The sequence below is a fragment of the Pezoporus occidentalis genome, unplaced genomic scaffold, assembly GCF_034315485.1.
Source record: "Pezoporus occidentalis ecotype Australia unplaced genomic scaffold, CSIRO_AGI_Poc_V1 ctg25, whole genome shotgun sequence".
NCBI classification, from domain to species: Eukaryota; Metazoa; Chordata; class Aves; order Psittaciformes; family Psittacidae; genus Pezoporus; species Pezoporus occidentalis.
In genome coordinates this window covers 1,485,698-1,506,131 of record NW_026914394.1, presented here as the reverse complement: position 1 = coordinate 1,506,131, position 20,434 = coordinate 1,485,698, and the positions used below count along the sequence as shown (strand labels likewise).

Genomic DNA, 20,434 nt, shown 5'->3' with positions numbered 1-20,434 from the left:
CGTTGCGGTGCTGTGTCAGCCGAGGGGCTGGGTAACGCCGCAGCTTTGTGGCAGGCACAAGGCGGGCAGCTGCCAGGCAACACCGCTTCTCTACCACCGGTATCTCTGGGAGCAAGGGCCCCCGCTGAGCCCGCGGGCGAGGGGGCAGAAGGTAACGGTGGAGGGAGGCACCAAGCCGGGCAGTGCTCCTCCGCTCGGCCGCTTCACGCCGCCTCCTTCCCAGCACGCCCCATCTGCCAGAGCCGGGACTCGAACCCTCAAACCTCCATCACAACTCCCGACCCCCGTGGAGGGCGCGCCTGGGCCTTTAAGCCTCGAGTGGGGCGGCCCCGCGCTGCCCAATGGGAACGCGGCTTGCTGGCAGGTGGAGGGGGCGGGCTCGACGGGCCGGGAGCAGCCATGGCGCGGGCGGGGCGGGCGGTGGGGCCAGGCGTGTCGCCGCGGGGCCGGCGGGGGAGCAGCGGCCGCGGCCCCGCGGAGCGCCTGTAGCCGCGGCCGGGCCGCAGGCTGGCGAGCCGGGGCGCGCTGGCGGCGGCCGCCGCGACGGCGGCGGAGGAAGAGGGAGGCGGGAGCCAGCCGCCGACCGTGCCGCCGCCGCACAAGAGGATGAAGAAGCGGAAGGAGCTGAACGCCCTCATCGGCCTGGCCGCCGACGGCCGCAGGAAGAAGCCCGCTAAGAAGGGCTCGGGACACCGGCTACTGCGCACGGAGCCGCCCGCCTCCGACTCTGAGTCCAGCTCCGAGGAGGACGAGTTCTCCGGGGCGCGGGGCCGCTGCGGCAAGTGAGTCCCTGGGGCTGCCGGCGGGAGCCGGCCCGAGCTGGTCCTACCTGCCTAGGGCTCCGGCCCTCAGCGCCGGTCTCCGGGGTGCGCTCCGCGGCTGGGGAGGCTGGTGGGGAGCTGGGGGCTGCCGGGAGAGACTTAGAGCTACGCTGAGTGCGTGTGGCCCCACAGGTGGCCTGGTGAGGGGTTGAAGTAGATCTCAACCGTCCTTTTGGCTTTCTAGTTCTTGTTTTTAATGTTTAATGCTCAGCCCAAGTCCTTAGGGCAGCTCGGGGGCAGTTGGTTAAGTGTTGAGCACAGCTATTGTGTGTTCATGGCACAGTCCTGTGTGCTTGAGCTGCCGCCGTATTGGTTTCTCATGGACGTGATGAGCTTTGTCAGTAAATAAACTTCTCAGTTAAGTTATTAACGGGCTTTTAAGAATAACTAAAAAGCAGGCATGTTGCAGAGAAATTTTGGCTTTCACAGTTTAGGGTAATCTAGAAGTACTTACTGTAACATTATGGTGATGCTCTTTTTCAAAGCCTGCTTTCCAAGCTATCAAGCAGATGTTTCTAACATAAGCTTATGTGAGGAGTAGGAAATCTTAGTATGGGAAACCTGGCAGCTGCTCTTAAATATGCTAGATGTGCCTCCTGAGGATGAACTGAACAGACAGCAATAGCCCCGATCCACTTTAGAGCCTTATTTATTCTTGGAAAAGCTTTTAGTTCTTGTCAGCCAAAACGTCTGCTGTTCTAGCACTGTCCCTTGCTTTGTTTGATAGAGCAGCATTTAAAAATCAAGCTTTTCTAGGTGTTGTTGAATATTCACAACCTGTTATTTATGTTTTATCCAGGGGAGACTATCTACGATGCTGCAAGTTCTGTTACCCATTATGTTCCTTTGTCATTCTCGCTGCTTGTGTGGTAGCATGTGTTGGCTTAGTCTGGATGCAGGTGGCCCTCAAGGAGGATCTGGATGCAATAAAGGAGAAGTTTCGGACTAGTAAGTATAGATGTAACTACACTGTTTCACATCTGCTTTGGGCAAGAGGGAGAGCTTTAGTTGCTTACCTGCTTGTTCAAAGCCTGAAAGTACTGAGGAGGCAAACTGACCTTGAATTGAGGAGTCCTCTGAGCCAAAAATACTTGGTGGTTGGGTGAATCTAAGGCAAGTATTATATATTCTTGTCTGCTCTGTGTCTTTTGAGGAGCAGGAAGAGGTGGGCCTGTAGTTGTTTTGTATGTACATTTCTAAAATTCCTGGCTTTGGTCTTGGAAGTGCTCTCTTCCAAAGGAAGCCCCTGTTTAAAAAGAGAAAGTTCTGATCAGCCCTGGAACAGCAGTCTAAGGGGTTTTGATGCATCCCTTAAAATAATTTAAAACAATGTTCTTGTCTTGAGCTCTTGTTAAAATCTTTAATACTTCCTGTGGTGTTATACAATTTTAATGTTGCTTTGGTATTATGTTTTATCCTTGTTTCCTGTAAATGTTCATCTTGCTTAAAGCCTGTTCTTGTTCAACTTTCACGTGTTGCATGTGGTGTGGACTTACATCATGTTTAATACTTAGAAGTATGGAGTTAATATGAAGCATTTTGCTTGCAGCTCTCAGGTTTTTCCTGTCCATGTAAGATTTCAGTATTAACTTCTGTAGCACTGAGATCTGCATGTAGCATCTGTTCTGTATACCTCATCTCTGGACGCAGTGTCTGTTTTGGTGCATTGTTCTAGTAGTGTTTAAAATCATATGCATTGAAAAAGGCAAAGATAAGCTAAGGAGTTGTTCAAACAGGGCAAAAGAAAGTGAAGCTTAGGCATTCAGGTAGTCTCTAGCTGCTTCAGGAAAGCTGAGGAGTTATGTTTTGCGTGAGGAGCACCTCTGTTGACCATGGGTTTTGTCGCACAGCTTTGGTCTTCATCTTTGAATTTTCGTGTTCATGACACGAAGATGACCTTAAAAGTAAGGCTGATGACATCAGTTAAATTAGGAGACTGCAAGGGCAGGAGTTAAACAGAGGACTTGATTTGCTTGTGGTGAAAGAGGCATTGAGGAAATGCATGTAGAAATTCCTTGCTATTGGTGTTCAGGGCTTCCTGTTCAGGTGTGTAACTGCTGTGAGGTGGGGAGTTGCTTGCCAAGGTGGAACCTGCTGGCTGCCTGGCTGGCTGGCTAGCAGTGAGAGGAAGTGCTCCTGATAGATGTGCTTTTAGATTAACTGATACTGAACTCTGAAAGTTAGCTGTAGGTGGTGTCCACCAGTTACAGAGGACACCTTTAGTTACAGGCCCTCCTTTGTGGCTGTGAGTGCAGCAAACAGCCCTGCAGTAGTTGTTGCTGTGTCCTGGGTAAGCTGACTGCTGCTCTTCTTGGAATGGTCTGCTTTAAGTAGAAGTTTTGCACAATGACAACATTTGTTGGCTTTGGTGTAGTTAAGTTTCATCATTCCTGTTCTACACAGACCCCTTTGTTAAAGCAGTTGTTCTCTCTGAGCTTCCTGTCTGGCAGTTACAGATGTGCTTTTTTTTTTTTCTCCTTAGTAGCTCTGATAGAAAAGCCATGCATCTAGTATTTCATTTAGAGGTGGAACAGTCTCAGATGACCCTGCCACTGTAATAGCATACCTAGAAGCTGGATGGGAGCCTCAGAATGAGGCACAGCATTAAAAACAACAACAAAAAAACAGCAAGAGTAACCTGGTTCTAAAAAGTAACATTGTGCTTTGGTAAAATGTGTGCATGGATGGAGGAGCAAAGGCATGGGATCTGTCTGTCCCTACAGCAAGTTTGGAAAAAGAACTTTCTTTCTCTGAATCTTCACCCAGATTTTTTCCCCATAAGAGCAGATTCCTGTGGTCGTATTTTAATGTTCTGCCATCCTTTGAACAGACTGTGTTATGGGTGCTTTTTAAGAATAAGACATCTTTGTATCTAGTACGTTTGGGATAGAGGGAAGTCATTGTGGTGTTTCCCTTCTTAGTAATTGTGCTACGAACAGTAATGCGTTCTATCACTGTAAAAGTCTTCAGTGGAGTCTCACTGTACACCGTAAGAGTGGGAAAACAGACGATAGTTTGTCTACAGGAGCCTCTGAAACATCAGATTTGGTGTGAAGTGCTTATATTGAACCCTCAATTAGTTCTCAGTCTGTTTTGGCTAAAGTAAACCTTTCAAGGTTGTGTGTAACTGAAAGTGTTGTTTGGATCTGGATGATCCGAGCAGATTACTCTGTCCCTAGAAAGGACTGTGAGGACTTGCTTCCAGAAAAGTGAAGAGGGTTTTTGAAGGTGTGTGTCTTTCCAGTTGTGCGTATTTGGGCACCACAGCATGAAGCCCTCCTGAAGGCTTCCTCTTTTTGACCAGATGGGTCATGCATGGAAATCTGTTCTGGGAGCTGCCAGCTACATATGCTGTACATCCCACTGCTCTTGGCAGCATGTTCTCAGTAGTGGTGGTTTGTTGTGGAGCATTCTGTGCTACATTACAGGGTGGAGGTAGAGATTTTGACAAACTCTGTCATCTCCATCTCAAAACCTTTGCTTATTTGTTTGCCAGACCTAGGGATTTAGGGTTACCTAATAGTGCTTGCAGCTAAATAGCTTAGTCACTGCCAACCTGAAGAGCTGCATTTCTGAGGCTCATTTGAATTGGCTGCATGTTTCCCTCTTACGTGTAGTGTTAATTGCTGTAATAACTGACTTTATTTCCAAGAACCCTGTTTACTGATTTGTTTACCAACAGATGTTAGTGTGCAAGGTTATATGTTCAGTTGTCTTACTGGTACACAGAACAACTGTAATCACGATAATCTCCTTGGAATTAATTTTCATCATCGGCCTCTTTGGAGGCTTAAGAAGGGCACAGAAGTTCATTTCACGTGCTTCCTTTGCCCTGGTAGTGTTGGCAGTCCTTACAGTCCCATTACCTTTTCATGTTCCTCTGAAAGTAATGCAAAATCACTGCACTAAATAAAGACCTACTGAGGCTTGCCAGAGTGACAGTACTATTGCGAAGTGTTACATTTAGTACTGTCTCTCTGGGTTTTCTCTACAGACATGGGTACTCTTAAAACAGCTGTAATTCTGAACAAACACTTAATTCTGAATTGGCAATAAACCCATATGTAGGAATGTTATTTCCTTCTTTTACTGCTATAGATGGTGCTGCTTTCATTTGTTTTCTGCCTTTCAACATTGTTTACCTGGACTTTTTAATTTCATTATTCTTCGAGGTTTTTTTGTATTTTATTTTTTAGTGGAATCTAATCAAAAGACATCATTCCAAGAAATTCCTAAACTGAACGAAGATTTGGTGCAGAAGCAAAAGCAACTGGAACAAATTGAGACTGGAGAACTGGGGCTAAATAAAGTTTGGATAAATATCACAGAGATCAATAAACAGGTGAGAGGGATAAGTGCTTGGTTTTGAAAAATAATAAAATAGTCCATTGAAGCTTATTTCCACAGAAATGCATTTCAAGTGCAGTGCTGAGTTTTTATCTAAGGCCTTCTGTGGCCATATGCTGAACTCTTAAACTGGAGCATAAGCCTCTTTATTAAACAAACAAACAAAGTTTGAGCATCCATCTGGACTGGAGACTGATCACAAATTAAAGAAATTGCACAACTGGTGGATAAACTTCAGGCAGAACTTAAAAGAACCTGAGACTGGGCAGTTCTTCATTTTCCTGCCAAATAAGTCCGGTGTTCATGATGAGAGATTTGACATTTCAGAGAGCATCTGCAAATGTTTCATAAGTGTGGAAAACAGTTACCCAAATCAGTGCAAGTTCACATTGCTACAGATGAAGCACTGGTGTCTTGTGAATATAAAATCTGCTCATATGCACTCAGCATCTGAGCTGGTGTAAATCTTAGCTCTGTTTATGCAGCTAAACCTAAGCCACTTAACAGGAGGCTCAGCTGCTTTATTAACTCATGCTTCAAACAAAGCATCCAGCAAGGTTCTTATTGAAATTCTTGCCACAAAGGGTAAAAGTTCAGAGCTGCTCACAGCGGTGTCAAGAAGTGTCCTCTCCGACACTGGTGCTTTGGGTTTAATTTTAAGAGTATTGAGGTGCCTGTTCAGGTTGGTTTTTCTTCAGTCCCATGCAGTGGTTAAGTGCTAAATGAGGCACGTAAATAGATTTGACAAGTTTTCTTTGGCATCTGGCAGTATGCATTATCTACAGATATTCAGGTGCTTCACTGGACTTGTAAAACACTATCATCTGCATCTGGATGTTAAATATACTTGCACATGGCTCTTGCAGGCCCTCAAGTTCCTACAGGGTCTGTTTATAGTTTGAGCCAGCTCTCCTGGGAATAAAAATTTAGTTAGTTTTTTTATTATTTTCCATGAACTGTTGGGATATGCTGCTGGGAATTATTTCAGCCAATATTCACAGCTGTGGAACCAGAGAGACTGCACTCAAACTGATCAACATAGGCCTAATGTAACATTAGGATCTTGCTCATTTCCTCAGCTTGTGAAACTTTTTTTCTCTTTTAACGCAAAGAAAGTTGGTTTTGTGCTGTCAAATGTGAGAAGAAATTATTTTGACTACCAATGGCTACAAATTGATCTTAAAGTGATAGTGTTAGCCATGAATGACTAGCAGGTAGCTGGTTTTAGTTTATTTGATAACTTCTCAGTTGGAGTGAATAAGGAATCTTGAAGACTCATTGAATAACTTGCTGTCTGGGTCAAACAGTTTGACAGAAATTTCGGTAAACCACTGTACCTAGATTGTCACTGTTACACTTCTGTATCAGAAGGTGTGGGTAATACGTGCAACTTCTCTGTTACTCAGTTAGAGAAGTTGCGTGCTTTGCTGGGTATTGCCAGGCAGGTTTGACTGCTAACTACAGTAAGTGGATGACTGTTTCCTCCACGTAAGGGCTTCTTGTACAATTCTTTGTATCTTTCTTGGGCACTACCCTCTTTCTAATGAATGTAAAATGGGCAGAGGTCTATCTTTTTGAAAAGAAGGGGCTTCTATAGCTTTCAGGCATGGACTAGGGTCATGGTTTAAGCAGGACTTCTAACCTAGAGATGGGTGATCTTTGTGTGTGTACATGTATAATTGTCTTGCTTTATGCTTTAATGTTACAAATTAAGTCATTAGTATTGGGGAAGGTCAGAATCAGGATTATGTTGACTAATTCTAAATATTCCTCTTTGGTTTTAGGTATCACTATTGACCTCAACAGTAAATCATCTCAAAAACAACATAAAGTCTGCTTCTGATCTGATTTCTCTTCCTCTCACAGTAGAGAAACTTCAGAAGGCAAGTACTGTAAATGTGGCTATTGCTAAATGTGTTGTTCTGTGCTGATGAATGCTGAGCTGCAGCTGTGCTCTGGGGGACAGCAGTGGCAACAGGAATTACTTGAATTGTCTGAGAGGAATATTTGCTTCTCTTGTTTTTGAATTAGACTTCATATACTTGATAGTGTATGGTCCTACAGTAACAGAGGGCAGGTAAAAAAGTTGAAGGCCATGTTTGTCCCTTTCTGAAAATGCATTTTTTTATATTATGTTTTCATTTTTTTACTTTGGAACTGATCGTTACTGTTGCTTTCCTTCAGGTTGCTAGTTTTAACATTAAGACACTTGCAAAAAGTCTGAAGTTCTACAGCTCAGCTTGCAAATAGGTGGTTTGTTTAGCTTTTAATTGGAAAAGAAAATGGATTGCTTTCTGGAAAACTTGCTCATTTTGAGCAGTACATAATTGTATATCTGATTCTGCATTTACAGTCTTGAGGTGTGTAGGAGTCTGACTTGGGAGTGGTGATCCTGGAACTTTAGTGTGGGAGCTTTCTAGGTGTTCAGTATATGAACAGCAAAACATGAGTTGTACTGGGATGGTTTTCTGGCAACCCCTTGGAAGATGGGCCTTACTGGGTGACACAAGCTTACTTCTGAAGTGACTTCTTAGTACGGTGTCTTACCCATGTCTTACCATTCTTTACCAAAAAACTGTCCTTTTTATTTTGGTACAAAGAATGGTTTGTTGAAACTTCCCCAGCTCCTCCATAGAAGTTATGGGCATTTAGCAATAAACATTTATATTGGGCTAATAGCTAATCTCAGTCTAGTCTTTGTGGCTTTTATGGATTTCCACTTCTCATTTCCTAAAAGATTAATGTATAATCAACAGGCTAGTCATATGCAAAGCAATTAGTGTGGTTTGGCTGATCAGGCTGCTGGGATCTCTTTTTACAGGATGAGTACTAAGCTGTTGTCTAAGCTTCTAATTTGCTGTTATGAAGATGTTGTATTTTCAGTGTCATATCAGAAGTAAGCCTTAAGGCAGTACCTAGTCTGAAATCTGCACCTACTTTGTGTGTGTATGTATATTTATATATACAAACAGTGTATAAAGAACTTTTTGTCATCTTGCTGCCTTCAGTCCTGTCAGGACAAAGTGTTTGGGCCAGCAGGTTTCAGCTTCTAGCAGTCTGCTGAACAGCAAGGCTTTTCCATGTTGGAGTAAGTCCATCCTTGGTCACACTTTATGAAAATCAAATAACCTGAGAACTTTTGAGTTCTTTCCAGTCTCACTGTTGAGCCTAAAGCGTTAGATGTGGCATCTGTTACCACTGCTCTCTTGATGCCGTCTGTGTGCATGCTGCACTGGCTCCTGTCATGGAGGAGAACTTCAGTAAGTGTAGGTGGTAGCCTGGCTTTTGATAGCCTGGTGAAAAACTCCTGTTCAGCTGTCTGTTGCATCCAGCTGTCTTTGGAATTACCTGCCTTTCTTTGAAGAAGCTGTCTTATCAGCAGTCCTGGCTAACCAGGGAAGTCCCAGTTCACTGGAGGTTAGCAAACGTAATGCCCATCTACAGGAAGGGACAAAAGGAGGATCTGAGGAACTACAGGCCTGTCAGTCTGACCTCAGTGCTGTGGAAGGTTATGAAGCAGATCACCTTGAGTGCCATCATGCAACACATACAGGACAGCCAGGTGATCAGGCCCAGTCAACATGGGTTTGTGAAAGACAGGTTCTGCTTGGCTAACCTGGTCTCCCTCTATGGCAAGGTGACCCACTCGGTGGATGAGGGAAAGGCTGTGGATGTTGTCTACCTAAACTTCGGTAAAGCCTTTAACAATGCTTCTCACAGCATTCTCCTGGAGAAACTGTCTGCTTATGACCTGGACTCGTGTACCCTTTGCTGGGTAAAAAACTACCTGGGTGGCTGAACCCCAAGAGTGGTGATGAATGGAGTTAAATCCAGTTGGAAGACAGTCACAAGGGGTGTTCTCCAGAGCTCAGGATTGGGGCCATCTCTGTTTACTATCTTTATCAATGATCTGGATGAGGGGATTGAGTGCACCCTCTGTAAGTTTCCAGATGACACTAAGCTGGGTGGGAGCGTTGGATCTGGTGGAGGGTAGGAAGGCTCTGCAGAGGGATCTGGCCAGGCTGGATTGATGGGCAGTGGTATGAGGTTCTGCACGGCTCAGTGCCGGGCCCTGCACTTGGAACACTACAACCGCGTACAATGCTGCAGGCTTGAAGAGTGGCTGGAAAGCTGCCTGATGGAAGGGGATCTGGGGGTTCTGATTGAACATGAGCCAGCTTGTGCCCAGGCAGCCAAGACAGCCAACAGCATCCTGGCCTGTATCAGACATAGTGTGGCCAGCAGGGCCAGGGCAATGATCATCCTCCTGTACTGGGCACTGGTGAGGTTGCACTGTGAATCCTGCGTTCAGTCCTGAGCCTCTCACTACAAGAAAGACATTGAGGTGCTGGAGCGGGTCCAGCAAATGGTAATGAAGGTGGTAAAGGGTCTGGAGAACAAGTGTTACGAGAAGCAGCTGAAAGAACTGAAGTTATTCAGCCTGGAGAAAATGAAGCTCAGGGGAGACCTTATTGGCCTCTACAACTACCTAAAAGGAAGTTGTTTTGAGGTGCAGGTTAGTGTCTTCTACCAAGTAATAAGTCATAGGATGAGAAAAAAAAGGCCTCAAGTTGTGCCAGGGGAGGTTTAGATTGAATATTAGGAAAAATATCTTCACCAAATGGGTTGTCAAGCATTGGAACAGGCTGCCCAGGAAGATGGTTGAGGCAGCATGCCTGGAGGTATTTAAAAGGATGTGTAGATATGGTGCTTGGGGACATGGTTTAATGTCGGACTTGGCTGTTCTAAGTTAATGAATGGTTGGACTCAATCTTAAAGGTCATTTTCAATCTAAATGATTCTGTGATTCTCTGAAAAAGCTGCTATTCTTAGAACAGGCTTTTGGCTTTCTTAAGCCTTTTTCCCTGTAGGTACTGTTCCTGAAAATGAGCAGCTGCCTGCTGGTGTTAAGAGTCCTGAAGGTTTATTGAGAGAGTTCCTCTTGGGTAAAGGCTTTTGTTCAGACTAATGAAAGGTGCTGAAGGTGTCCTGAGGTCTTCCAGGGCAGAGATTGCTTACTGAATCTGTGTTCAGACTTGCAGAATGGAAAGCTGGAAAATCTGTGTGGATATTGTTTGAATATAGTTTGGTTAGCCAGAGTGTCACTTCAGTGCCTTAAGACCTTATGAGTATTTACAGGGTCATAGGAAAAAGGGTTTTAGATGTGTTGTTTTAATGATTGAAGAAAGAAGGCACAGCTACAGGTTGGGCAGAGAAGAGATTCAGAGCAGCCCTGCAGAGAAGGACTTGGGGGTGCTGGTTGATGAGAAAATGAACATGAGCCGGCAGTGTGCGCTTGCAGACAAGAAAGCCAACCATATCCTGGGCTGCATCAAAAGGATTGTGACCAGCAGGTCGAAGGAGGTGATCCTGCCCCTCTGCTCTTGTGAGACCTCATGTGGAGTATTGTGTGCAGTTCTGGTGTCCTCAACATAAAAAGGACATGGAACTGTTGGAACAAGTCGAGAGAAGGGCCACGAGGATGATCAGGGACTGGAGCACCTCCTGTATGAAGACAGGCTGAGGAAGTTGGAGCTGTTCAGCCTGGAGAAGAGAAGGCTGCATGGAGACCTCATAGCAGCCTTCCAGTATCTGAAGGGGGCCTATAGGGATGCTGGAGAGGGACTCTTCATTAGAGACTGTGGTAACAGGACAAGGGGTAACAGGTTAAATCTTAAACAGGAGAAGTTTAGGTTGGATATAAGAAAGAAATTCTTTCCTGTAAGGGTGGTGAGGCACTGGAATGGGTTGCCCAGGGAGATTGTGAATGCTCCATCCCTGGCAGTGTTCAAGGCCAGGTTGGACGAGGCCTTGGGTGATATGATTTAGCATAGGGTATCCCTGCCCACGGCAGGGGGTTGGAACTAGATGATCTTAAGGTCCTTTCCAACCCTAACGATTCTATGATTCTATTAAGAATGGAATGAGAAGCATAGGGGTATGCTCTGTCCTCTTACTGTAGTTTCCACTGGTGGTTGTGGATGTCCTAGCTGATGATCTGATGCTAGGGGCTGTGCCATCAGCTGCTAAAACACTGGTGCAGCTTTACAGCATAGTCACTTTCTAAAGTGATAGCTGGGGGCTGGAGCAGTTCATATGGGTGAAGGCAAGGGCAGGGTGAGATGGGAGCAGTCAGAAGCAAAAGTAGCTGTCAGAGCACACTGTACCTGCAGAATTCATGGGGGCTTTTCTAATGCTTCAGAGCCATTCTTTCATTTTAGAAAAGGCAATCTAATCTGCAGCCTTTGGCAGACAAATTTTGTGGTGTATGATGTGTCTGATGGGTGCCTCTGAAAGACAATTGAGACAGGATAAATTGGTGGTATCAACATCCTAGTATTCAATATGGACAGTCCATGTAAAGAGGAGGTAAGATGTCTACATATCAGGATTATTTTTCATATTGATGCCAGCACATTAATATTGTTTGGGGAGTGGGAGTAGCAAACCCATAATTTTGGCTCTAGCTTAAGCTTTCATGGTGAAGAGTGTGTCTTTGTTTACTGGCCTGGAGAGATGACGGGTAGAATTTGCAGGTTTGCTGCAGAAAAAGCTCTGGATATTTCAAATGCCCTTGTGTATTTTTTTGTGGCAGTCTGCCTGCAGCTTAACTAGCAAAACATTGTGTTCAGCAGTTGAAACTTTGGGACAGTGAAGTTTGAGGAAGGCTGAGGTTTTTGTTGTCTTCTTTATTCCAGACTGTAGCTAACATAGGCAGCACACTTACCAGTGTTTCGCATGATGTTGAAAATATACAGACAGCTATTGAAGAATACAAGAAATCCATAGAAATCCTTCAGAATGACGTGGTAAGAAAATGTGTTGATTTAACATGTGTTTTACTAGTTACCTGCATAACATGAAGCAAGTTTAAGAACAGTCTGGAGTTCTGCCTTATGCCTTTCAAGATACTTTTGACGTTTCAGTGGGTTGGTATATTAGTAAACTGATCTTCTAATCCCTGTGTGGCGTGTCCTATGGGGCCAAGTTTGTATTTCTCTGGACCCAGAATTGTTGGTCCCTACAGCACTTCTTATCCTGCATATTTTTGCTTTGCACGAAATAGATGTGGAGCCTTGGGAGTCTGCTTCTGTGTGAGGCAGGATACTGCTTATAGTAACTGTCTGCACTGTTTTAGAATTATGGGTAGTGGAAGCATTGAGATAGAGTTTGTTGGTTGAAATAAGGATGAAATTACTGCCTGTCTTTACCAGAATCTACTCACTCTATTTATACCAATGTCTCACTTGGGATTAAGAAACTGAGCCAGTAATTAAAGTTTTCCAGCTAAACTGCAATACAGCATTACTTTATTATGAATACTTGCAGATAAAATGTAAATTAGGCTCATTATAAAACTTAATGCAGTCAATGGGTGTTAACAGAAGCATTGCAGATGTGGCAGTGTGTATGGTAGCAGTGCAATGTGTATCATAAAACTTCACTAAATGGAGAAGAGCTCATTAGGAGGGTTTAATTAAAATAAATTTGGACCTTCTGTACTTGAAAGTGAAAACTCTGTTAGTCTAGTTAAAATACTGCATGCACAATAGCCATGAGTGCCTGTAATTGTAAGAAAACATCCTTAGCTACACCCAGCCAGTTATCGATAGCTTAGTATGGTTTTTTACAAGCATTTGGTAACATAGAATCATAGAATAGTTAGGGTTGAAAAGGACCTTCAGATCATCTAGTTCCAACCCCCACATAATTCCAACATAATTTTCTACTTCTTTTCTTAGAGGGAATTAAAACAGATACCTTCACTTCCCTCCACTGTTGTGCCAAGGACTGAGAAGAATCAGACAGAAAACTGCAGAAAGGTATTTCCCCCCTTGCATAAGGAATATTGGTACAAGTATCACTGATATGTAACTTTTTGGGTGGGTTTTGCAGTACTTTAGCGTATAAAAAGTGGTGTTTTATCAAGACACTACAGATAATATCCTTCAAAAGGAAGTATAAGGTCATTTAGCTGTAGTTGTTCCTGTGTATGTGCAAACAGGAAAGTACCCTGGTCTGAGAGTACATTTTTTGTGTTGTAACTGGGTGAGGAGTAAAACGATGAATATCCAACAAATTATACGTGCGCTTTGCTCATGTAAATGGAAATGAATTAAAGGCTTTTTATGGAATGGGTTTTATAGCAGGTATTTGCTAACCTGAGCAAATTTGGGAGTGGCCTGTGTTGAGTCACCCTCAATGCGATATGAGGTGTGGAAGGCAGGGATTCAGCAACAACCAAAAGAAAAGGTAATGTGTGGGTGTTTAGCTGAATGGGTTGGAATGGAAGGTCTGCATTTATTCACATTTAAAACAGTCGGTATCTTCCTCAAAAACAAACCTTGTGTAGAAATATGCCTAGTACATTCTTCCTTGGGAAAAACAGTTGGTGTGGTTACTAAACTTGCCCTGGAAAACAAGATGAATAGGCTTTCTGTGTTTGCTGGCACAGCTGAAGTGATTACATTAGCAACAAAGAGGTTAGTCCTAAGGAAGAATCTCTGTTTCAAACTTTGAAAGCTGGAATAACTTTCTGGAAGCTTCCAGTTGGATGTTTTCAGTGATGTCGGTGGAGAGCCAGTGTAAAGTCTGCCCAGTTAAACTGGGTCAGTCACCATACTGTTAATAGCAAGGTGCTGCAGAGGTTGAGTAAATTGATGTGTGCTGGTTTTATATTTCAGGAAAGCCAGTCACTGCATGCAGCCTTGGGAGAGCTAAATAACACTGTAGTGGCATACCAAAAGTTGAATGACATCAAGCTTCTAAATGTGGATTCAGCCATTGGTAACCTCAGCCAGAGGGTTATGCTGTTAGAAAACTCTACCCTTTCTGGGAATAATCTGGACAAAAGAGAAAACTTGTCTAGCAGTGTGGTAAGTATTTGATGACTAAAGGTATACACTCATGCTGGTAGTTTCAATGCTTTCTATGCACTACAGATACAGCTTTTTCAAACCTAGCTAAAGAAAAAATCAGAATGGAATTTGAGACACTCAGGACTTTATTTGAAAAGGCTGGAATTTGTTCCATATTTCTGAACAGATAATCAGTGTTAAGAGTATCCCCGAAGGAGTTATTTCTTCCCTGCAGAATCTACAGAAAAATGTCTAAAACACTGTGACATTTAAGACTTGAGTGACTGGTTAATGAATGCTATTCACAAACCTCTGTGTTTTAGGAAGGCATTCTGGCATGGGGCTGTTAAGAGCAATGAAGAGCTAGGTGGACCTCTGGGTTGTCCAGTGGTGCTTAAATGCTAAAACCCCCATAAAATTAATACTAAATAGGTTCATTTGTGGAATCCAGTGCTTTCTGTATGCCATAGTGGGGCCAGTCTCTAAGAATGTGTTCTGTATGTTTAGCAATAAGGACCATGCTGTGTTAAATTACATAACCTTCATGTTTATTCTAGTGTGTATTTGTTCTGGTTTTTCCTGCTTCATGCCTGCCAAATTTGAAGGAAAGAAACCCTATTTGTAGTAAATAATGAATACATGAATAAACTCGGCTCTCCTCCATTTATCCTGTAGGGGAATGATGCAACTACCTCTCAAAATGTGGAAAATGAAGATCAAATAGATAACGAAACTCATTCAAATAAAGAACTGAAGGTAAAAGTAAGGAAACATGAATTCCACTGGACTAGTAGAGCATGTCATTGTCTTTATAGTAATGTTTTAAATTAAACTTAATTGTGGAAAGATCTGCAAGCAGGCCAATCTGAACAAGCTTCTTTTAAAAGTCCAGAGCAGAAGAGCTTATCCACCCCATTTTGGGGACAGGATGTCAATTGGGATGGAAGAAATGTTGTAATAGTTTAAAGTCTTGCCATTCTGACTGTGTATGTGATAACACAGCAGAGCTCCTGTAATATCCTTCTGTGCAGCTGAAAGAATCTTGGGAGGTTCAGATGATGGTCCAGTGGAACAGGGAACTCTGGCATTCAGCATTTGAATACCTGTGCTTTCAGCCATGCTTTCAGCAAAGCTAGCACAACTGTTGTGGGTTCATGCCATGAAGGAGCTTATGGCATTTATCCAGGTTTAAAAACTTTCTTGGGTTGACTTAAGAGGAATTTTGCACTAATGAAGTCTAAGGATTGATGAAAAGCACCTCTCAGTAATGACCTGATGACTGTAAGTTTGAGACTAACTGGCCAAACTGTGGGGAAAAAGAGGTGGTGCTGCCGAGTTTAGTTTCTGTCTTCTGGGAAGAAGGTGAGTGAACCAGTTACACTGTCAGTTCTAGGCTTGGATTGATGGAAACTCAGCCTGTCATCAGGAACCTACTCATAAAAAGAGCAAAGGAGCTCTAGATTTAAAAATATGGTGGTTTTGGTTTGACAAATACAATGACTCCTGCACTAAGGTAGTCAGTATTGCAGACAGACATTTGAAACAATTCAATTAACGTAGAAGCGTTCACTCCAAGTATGTTTTAACTGGTTTGTTATAATTTTTCTTGCTCATTTAAATAAGAAATATGGAAATTAAATGTCAGATTCTTTTGAAATTGGTGTCTGCAAAAGAGTTGCTTGCTTTTCAGGTTGAGGTGCTGATTCTGTTGTTTTTCTTACAGACTGCGTGAATTTATTCCTTACATCTTTCCATGCATATTATTAAATACTGCCTATTATCTTAAGCTTGATTTAGTCTGGAGAGCTCCAAGTCACTCAAAAATACTTATGTATTTTAAATGACTTCTTTTCCTGATCTTCTCTATCTACTGAAGAGGTGCTTTTTTATATATACAGGAAACAGGAACTAGAGACTCTCAGGTATCAAAACTAAGAGAGACGCTTCAGATGATCAGTGCTCTCACAAGCAAGTCAGAAAATGACAAACTCATCGAGACATCAAAGAATGGTAAGAAGGTCATATAATAGTAATCTGTAAATCTAAAGATTCCCTGTGTAATTCAAAGAGTAACTAATCAGGGTGGGTAATTTAAACTGTTCTTTAAAGCTTTGGTGTAGATTATTTGAGTCAAAGTGGTAGGAAACTGATGGCTCTAAAACAGAAAACTGTATGACTGCTAAAGCTTGAAGGTAACCTTCCATGTGTATAGCAGGATTCACATGCATCAGGAGCTTGTATTTGAAGGCATGTAGTGATTAACCTGTAGAAATTTATACCTGGTAACATCTATTTCTGGTTTTTCAAAATCTAAGTGTAACAGAGGAAAGGTCTATGTCTCTGCTGACTTGTCTCAGTTCTGCACTTTTGCTGTATATATTCAGGTAGTGCTGAAGATAAGATTTTTAAATACTTCATTACACTAGAACTGTGCTTGTCGATTTGCTAACGTGGGAAGTTTAGACCTTGCTGTTGGGGAAGATGGATGCCTGCACTGATAAGGGGAAAGCTACCCAGGTGGGCAGATGTAATTTGCTTAATAAACCTTGTTCAGTGCTTCAGGCTGGGGAGTAGAAAGCACTTTCAAGTCATTCTTTGCATGGGGTTTACAAATACATGTCAGTACAGCATAAGAGTAAGGCTGTGTAACTGTCAAAAGCTTGCTTCCTTCTGTTCTTCCAGTTACTAAAAGGGGGCAGCAATGCTGTATTCTGAAATGATTTTGCAGCATTCTTATCCCATACAGCATCTATGACAGAATAACTTTATTGTACTTTTTGTTGTTTCTGCTAACTGTAGTTCTGTGTCAAGACTAATAGGAATTGTTTTGTAACAGTTGAAAGTAGTCTGAGTACTACAGTAAAGCCCACAGACCTTTCAAGGCTGGCTTCAAGGTCAGCTGATGACAGCACGGAGGATAATGGACAGCTGAGACATCTGTCCTTACCAGGAATTTCCAGCATTGAAGGTATGTCCTTTCTAGGCTGACCTTTCCTTTTTCTGTATATTTCATGTTAATGTTCATGAGGTTATAAGTGTAACTGGAATGATGGTAGTGTAGCTGGGTGTCGTGGTTTAAACCCAGTCAGGTAATTTGTTCGCTCACTTCCCCCCCCCCTTTCTTGCCCTCCCCCTGCTCCCGGAGGGACGGAGAGGAGAATTGAAAAGAATGCAACTTCAACGGGTTTAGATTAGATCAGTTTAGTATCTAAGGTATAACTCAAATCACTACTGCTACCACCAGTGATAATAATGATAAAGGAAATAACAAGGGAAGAGAATACAACACCTCAGCACCAGCCGACCCTTGCCCCCCTCAGCCTCCGATACCTCCTCCAACCCCGCAGTTCTGCCCTTCCGGCTCATACCTCCTGGGCATTGCTGTGGTATGGAATAGTTTGGGTCATGTTCAGAGCATGAGGCTTCCTTGGCCAAACCAAAACATCCTTGTTATCAGCTCTGTTCCCGAGCTGAAAGTCAAAACACTGCACTGCACCAGCTACCAAGAAGGAGAAAAAATGACTGCTACTGCTGAACCCAGGACACTGGGCATTAGTGTTAATGTTCAGGAGGTTATAACTGGAATGATGGTAGTGTATCTGGCCATTCAGGGAGAAGTGAGGTCAATTTTAAAAGCTTGAGAATAGGGTCTTTAAAAAGTAATTAAAACCAAACAAGACCAAACCTAAAAGGAAAATAATAGTATGTAGAAGAAAATAATCTGGGTTTTAATCAAGAATGTGCATTAAAAGTGGATTATAATTGTTTTGAGTGACAAAGCGTTATACCAAGTGCCTCAGAGACTGGGAATGAAGTCAAGGGCAGGATTAGGATGCTGAAGGAAAATTAAGTAGACATGTGTATGTTTTGATGTTTTTGTTGTTTTTTTTCCCTCTCTTTTTTTTAAGAGAACACTTCCTGGGCAAATAAATGGTTTCTGGATCTTGCTGCTCAGGCTCTTCAGCTACTGAAAGGGCAATGTTTTGAATCGGGAAATGAGTAGACAGTTTTCCCTTTATACCATCTGTGCTGTTGGTATAGCAACAGTCATTTGAAGCTTGCTTTTGTGGAGGATAACTGTAGCTGTCTGCAGTTAGTGGTTGTAGAATGGGCTATTAGTCATGGCCAGAAACAGGGATTACTTTTTTATGGATTTAGTATAATTTAATCCAGAAACGTTTGTGCTTTTTTTTCTCCTAAACTGTTATTGGTAGCTTGTGACAATGCAGATAGTGAGCTCCATACCTGGAGGTGCTTTATTTCATTACTAGGTAGTAAAGAAACAGTGCAGTTAAAACTGGAAGAGCAGCTTATAGGATATTCCTCTGTACTTAAAGGAGCTACTTTTCAATCCCTGCTCTCTTTGCAGATCTTCAGAATTTCTTTGAAAAAGCAACCCAAGATGCTGATGGAAAACTGTCACATGAAGATCTTCAAAAGCTGCTTGGCTCAACAGCTCAAGAGTCACAGAGCTTTAAGCAATTTGACACAGATGGAGATGAGAAATACTCACTACAAGAACTGAGATTAGCATTAGGTGTCTAAGATACATATTTAGAAATGTGATACTGATGGATGCTACTGTAGCTAAAGGAAACTACGGGACATGAAAAACTACATCTGCACTTTCCCAGTGTTTTACTGATCTTTGGAGCTAAGTTACTGTACACATTGCACTTCTTTTTTCATTTTCATTTATTGAAGAATAAACCATACAAATTTATATGTCAATAGGACATAATATTGGGACTGTGTTAAAATCCAGAAAATTCCCAAACTTGGAAACATTTTCCTCTCATTCTTTCCTTTTCAAGGGAGTTCTTGTTTTTAATTGAAAATGTGTAGATACTAAAATAAAACTATGGTTTTATAGTTCACTGAAATTTGCCTTAAATTAGAGAGCTGCACTTTATGTAGAGCAGAAGGAAAGCTGTCTTGTAAAGATGGGCTGCTTCTGCTTGTAAATATTTGAGACAGAGTAAATTATGCATATTTAAGGAGAAGTTTGTGTCAGGGGCTGTGTTGGTAGCAAGCTGTTTATAATGAGACTGAGCCTAAAAGTGGTGGTTAAGAGCTTCAGATAAATTTCTGATTTTGACCAAGTGCATCCATGAATGAGTTTAGACTCAGAGGAAAGCAGGAGTAGTAAATCATGCCCATCTCTAGCAGGATTTATTTTAAGAGGGAAGAGTTGAAAGTGTTTTTATGTCATGAGCCTACAGGAGCAAATTACCAAGTGCTTGGGTTTTCACTTTAGCATTCTTTTCGCTTTGCTGTATTGCATCCAGATTACATTTTGTGAGATGAGCTTATCTGTTCTATTTTTTAAGAAAACGAATAACTTTAACAGATGCTTAAGAGGTAAAAGTCTGCAGTGCAGCCTGCTGAGTAGCACCTGGATAGTTCATGCCTCAGGTGTGCTGATAGTCTTGCTAACTGGTTACTGGAGATCTTTGAAACATGGTTGCTGATGCTGCTGGTTTCTTCCATGAACTGTTGTTTGGGTCACTATGGTGAAGTGTCCTGAGTAAAGCTTCTGGTCACTAGGAGTGAGCAGGTGGGGAAGGCCCAAGGGTAGACTTGTGGGCTGTTTCCTGACTGATGTGAATGTGATCACTTTGTACCTTTACCTTTTGTGCTTTTGCCAACAAAAGGATGTAAAATGCAAGATAGGGGTGTGCAGTGGCATCTGTGTTTTCTCCTGATACATCTTTGTGAGGTTTCCTTACAATAGAGGAAGTGCAGGGTTTGTTTATACTAGGGAACCTTCTGGAACATAGAAAATGACTTCTGCAGAAGGGATTCTCTTGCAGGTGGAGACTATGGCCAAGTTGGATGATTTTGCTCACAAGCAGCAATGATGCTGTTGGGAGTTTCTTGCATGATTAGTGACCTCAAGTTGCCCACCTCGCTAAGACATCAGTTTACGTGGAAGTTAGTTTGTAACTGTTGACTTTTACAAAACCTTAGACCGGATGTTTTATGAATAATTGTATTCTGGAAGTATGAATCAGTGAAGGAATGTACAAACCAGAACCCTGTTACCTGTTGCCTAGGCTTCTTTCACTGTTGCTCTCTTCTATCCTGTTTGGGTAATGCAGACGTGACCCAGTACAGAAATGCTTTTGATGTGACGTTTGCAAACACAGTATTTAAAAATGAAACAAAACCAACCAACCTTGGCTTTTGAGAGGACAAGAAGCTGATACTTGCTTCTTGCTGCTTCCCATACCCTTTTATACGCTTCTGTATAATTCCTTAACCAAATAAAAAAAAAAAACCCTAGCAATAAAATGTAACCATTCTGGTATTTTATTTGTACATACTGTATCATAGCCATATGCCAGAGTTTGCAAAATATTTTTGGAAGTTTGATTTGTATGGAATTTAACTTACCTTAAAATTTAA

General features: G+C 42.5%; 1 protein-coding gene across 5 annotated transcripts; it reads left to right on the top strand.

Annotated features, from left to right (window-relative positions):
• The first annotated feature begins 464 nt into the window (after nt 1-464).
• EFCAB14 (EF-hand calcium binding domain 14) lies at nt 465-20,325 on the top strand. 5 transcript variants are annotated; one of them, XR_009965660.1, is made up of 11 exons: nt 465-782; nt 1,621-1,769; nt 5,018-5,163; nt 6,953-7,051; nt 11,867-11,977; nt 12,911-12,991; nt 13,853-14,044; nt 14,702-14,788; nt 15,925-16,036; nt 16,863-17,083; nt 17,568-17,700. XR_009965660.1 is itself a non-coding variant. In XM_062623027.1 (11 exons), the coding sequence occupies exons 1-11, from the start codon at nt 607-609 to the stop codon at nt 18,569-18,571; spliced, it is 1,455 nt and encodes a 484-aa protein (XP_062479011.1). In that variant the 5' UTR covers nt 465-606; the 3' UTR covers nt 18,572-20,325. The 5 variants fall into 5 exon arrangements, 4 of the variants coding, with proteins under 4 accessions (XP_062479011.1, XP_062479010.1, XP_062479012.1 ...); XM_062623027.1 differs by lacking the exon at nt 17,568-17,700 and adding an exon at nt 18,396-20,325 and having other exon boundaries at nt 14,702-14,782; nt 16,863-16,994; XM_062623026.1 differs by lacking the exon at nt 17,568-17,700 and adding an exon at nt 18,396-20,325 and having other exon boundaries at nt 16,863-16,994.
• Nucleotides 20,326-20,434: the final 109 nt, after the last annotated feature.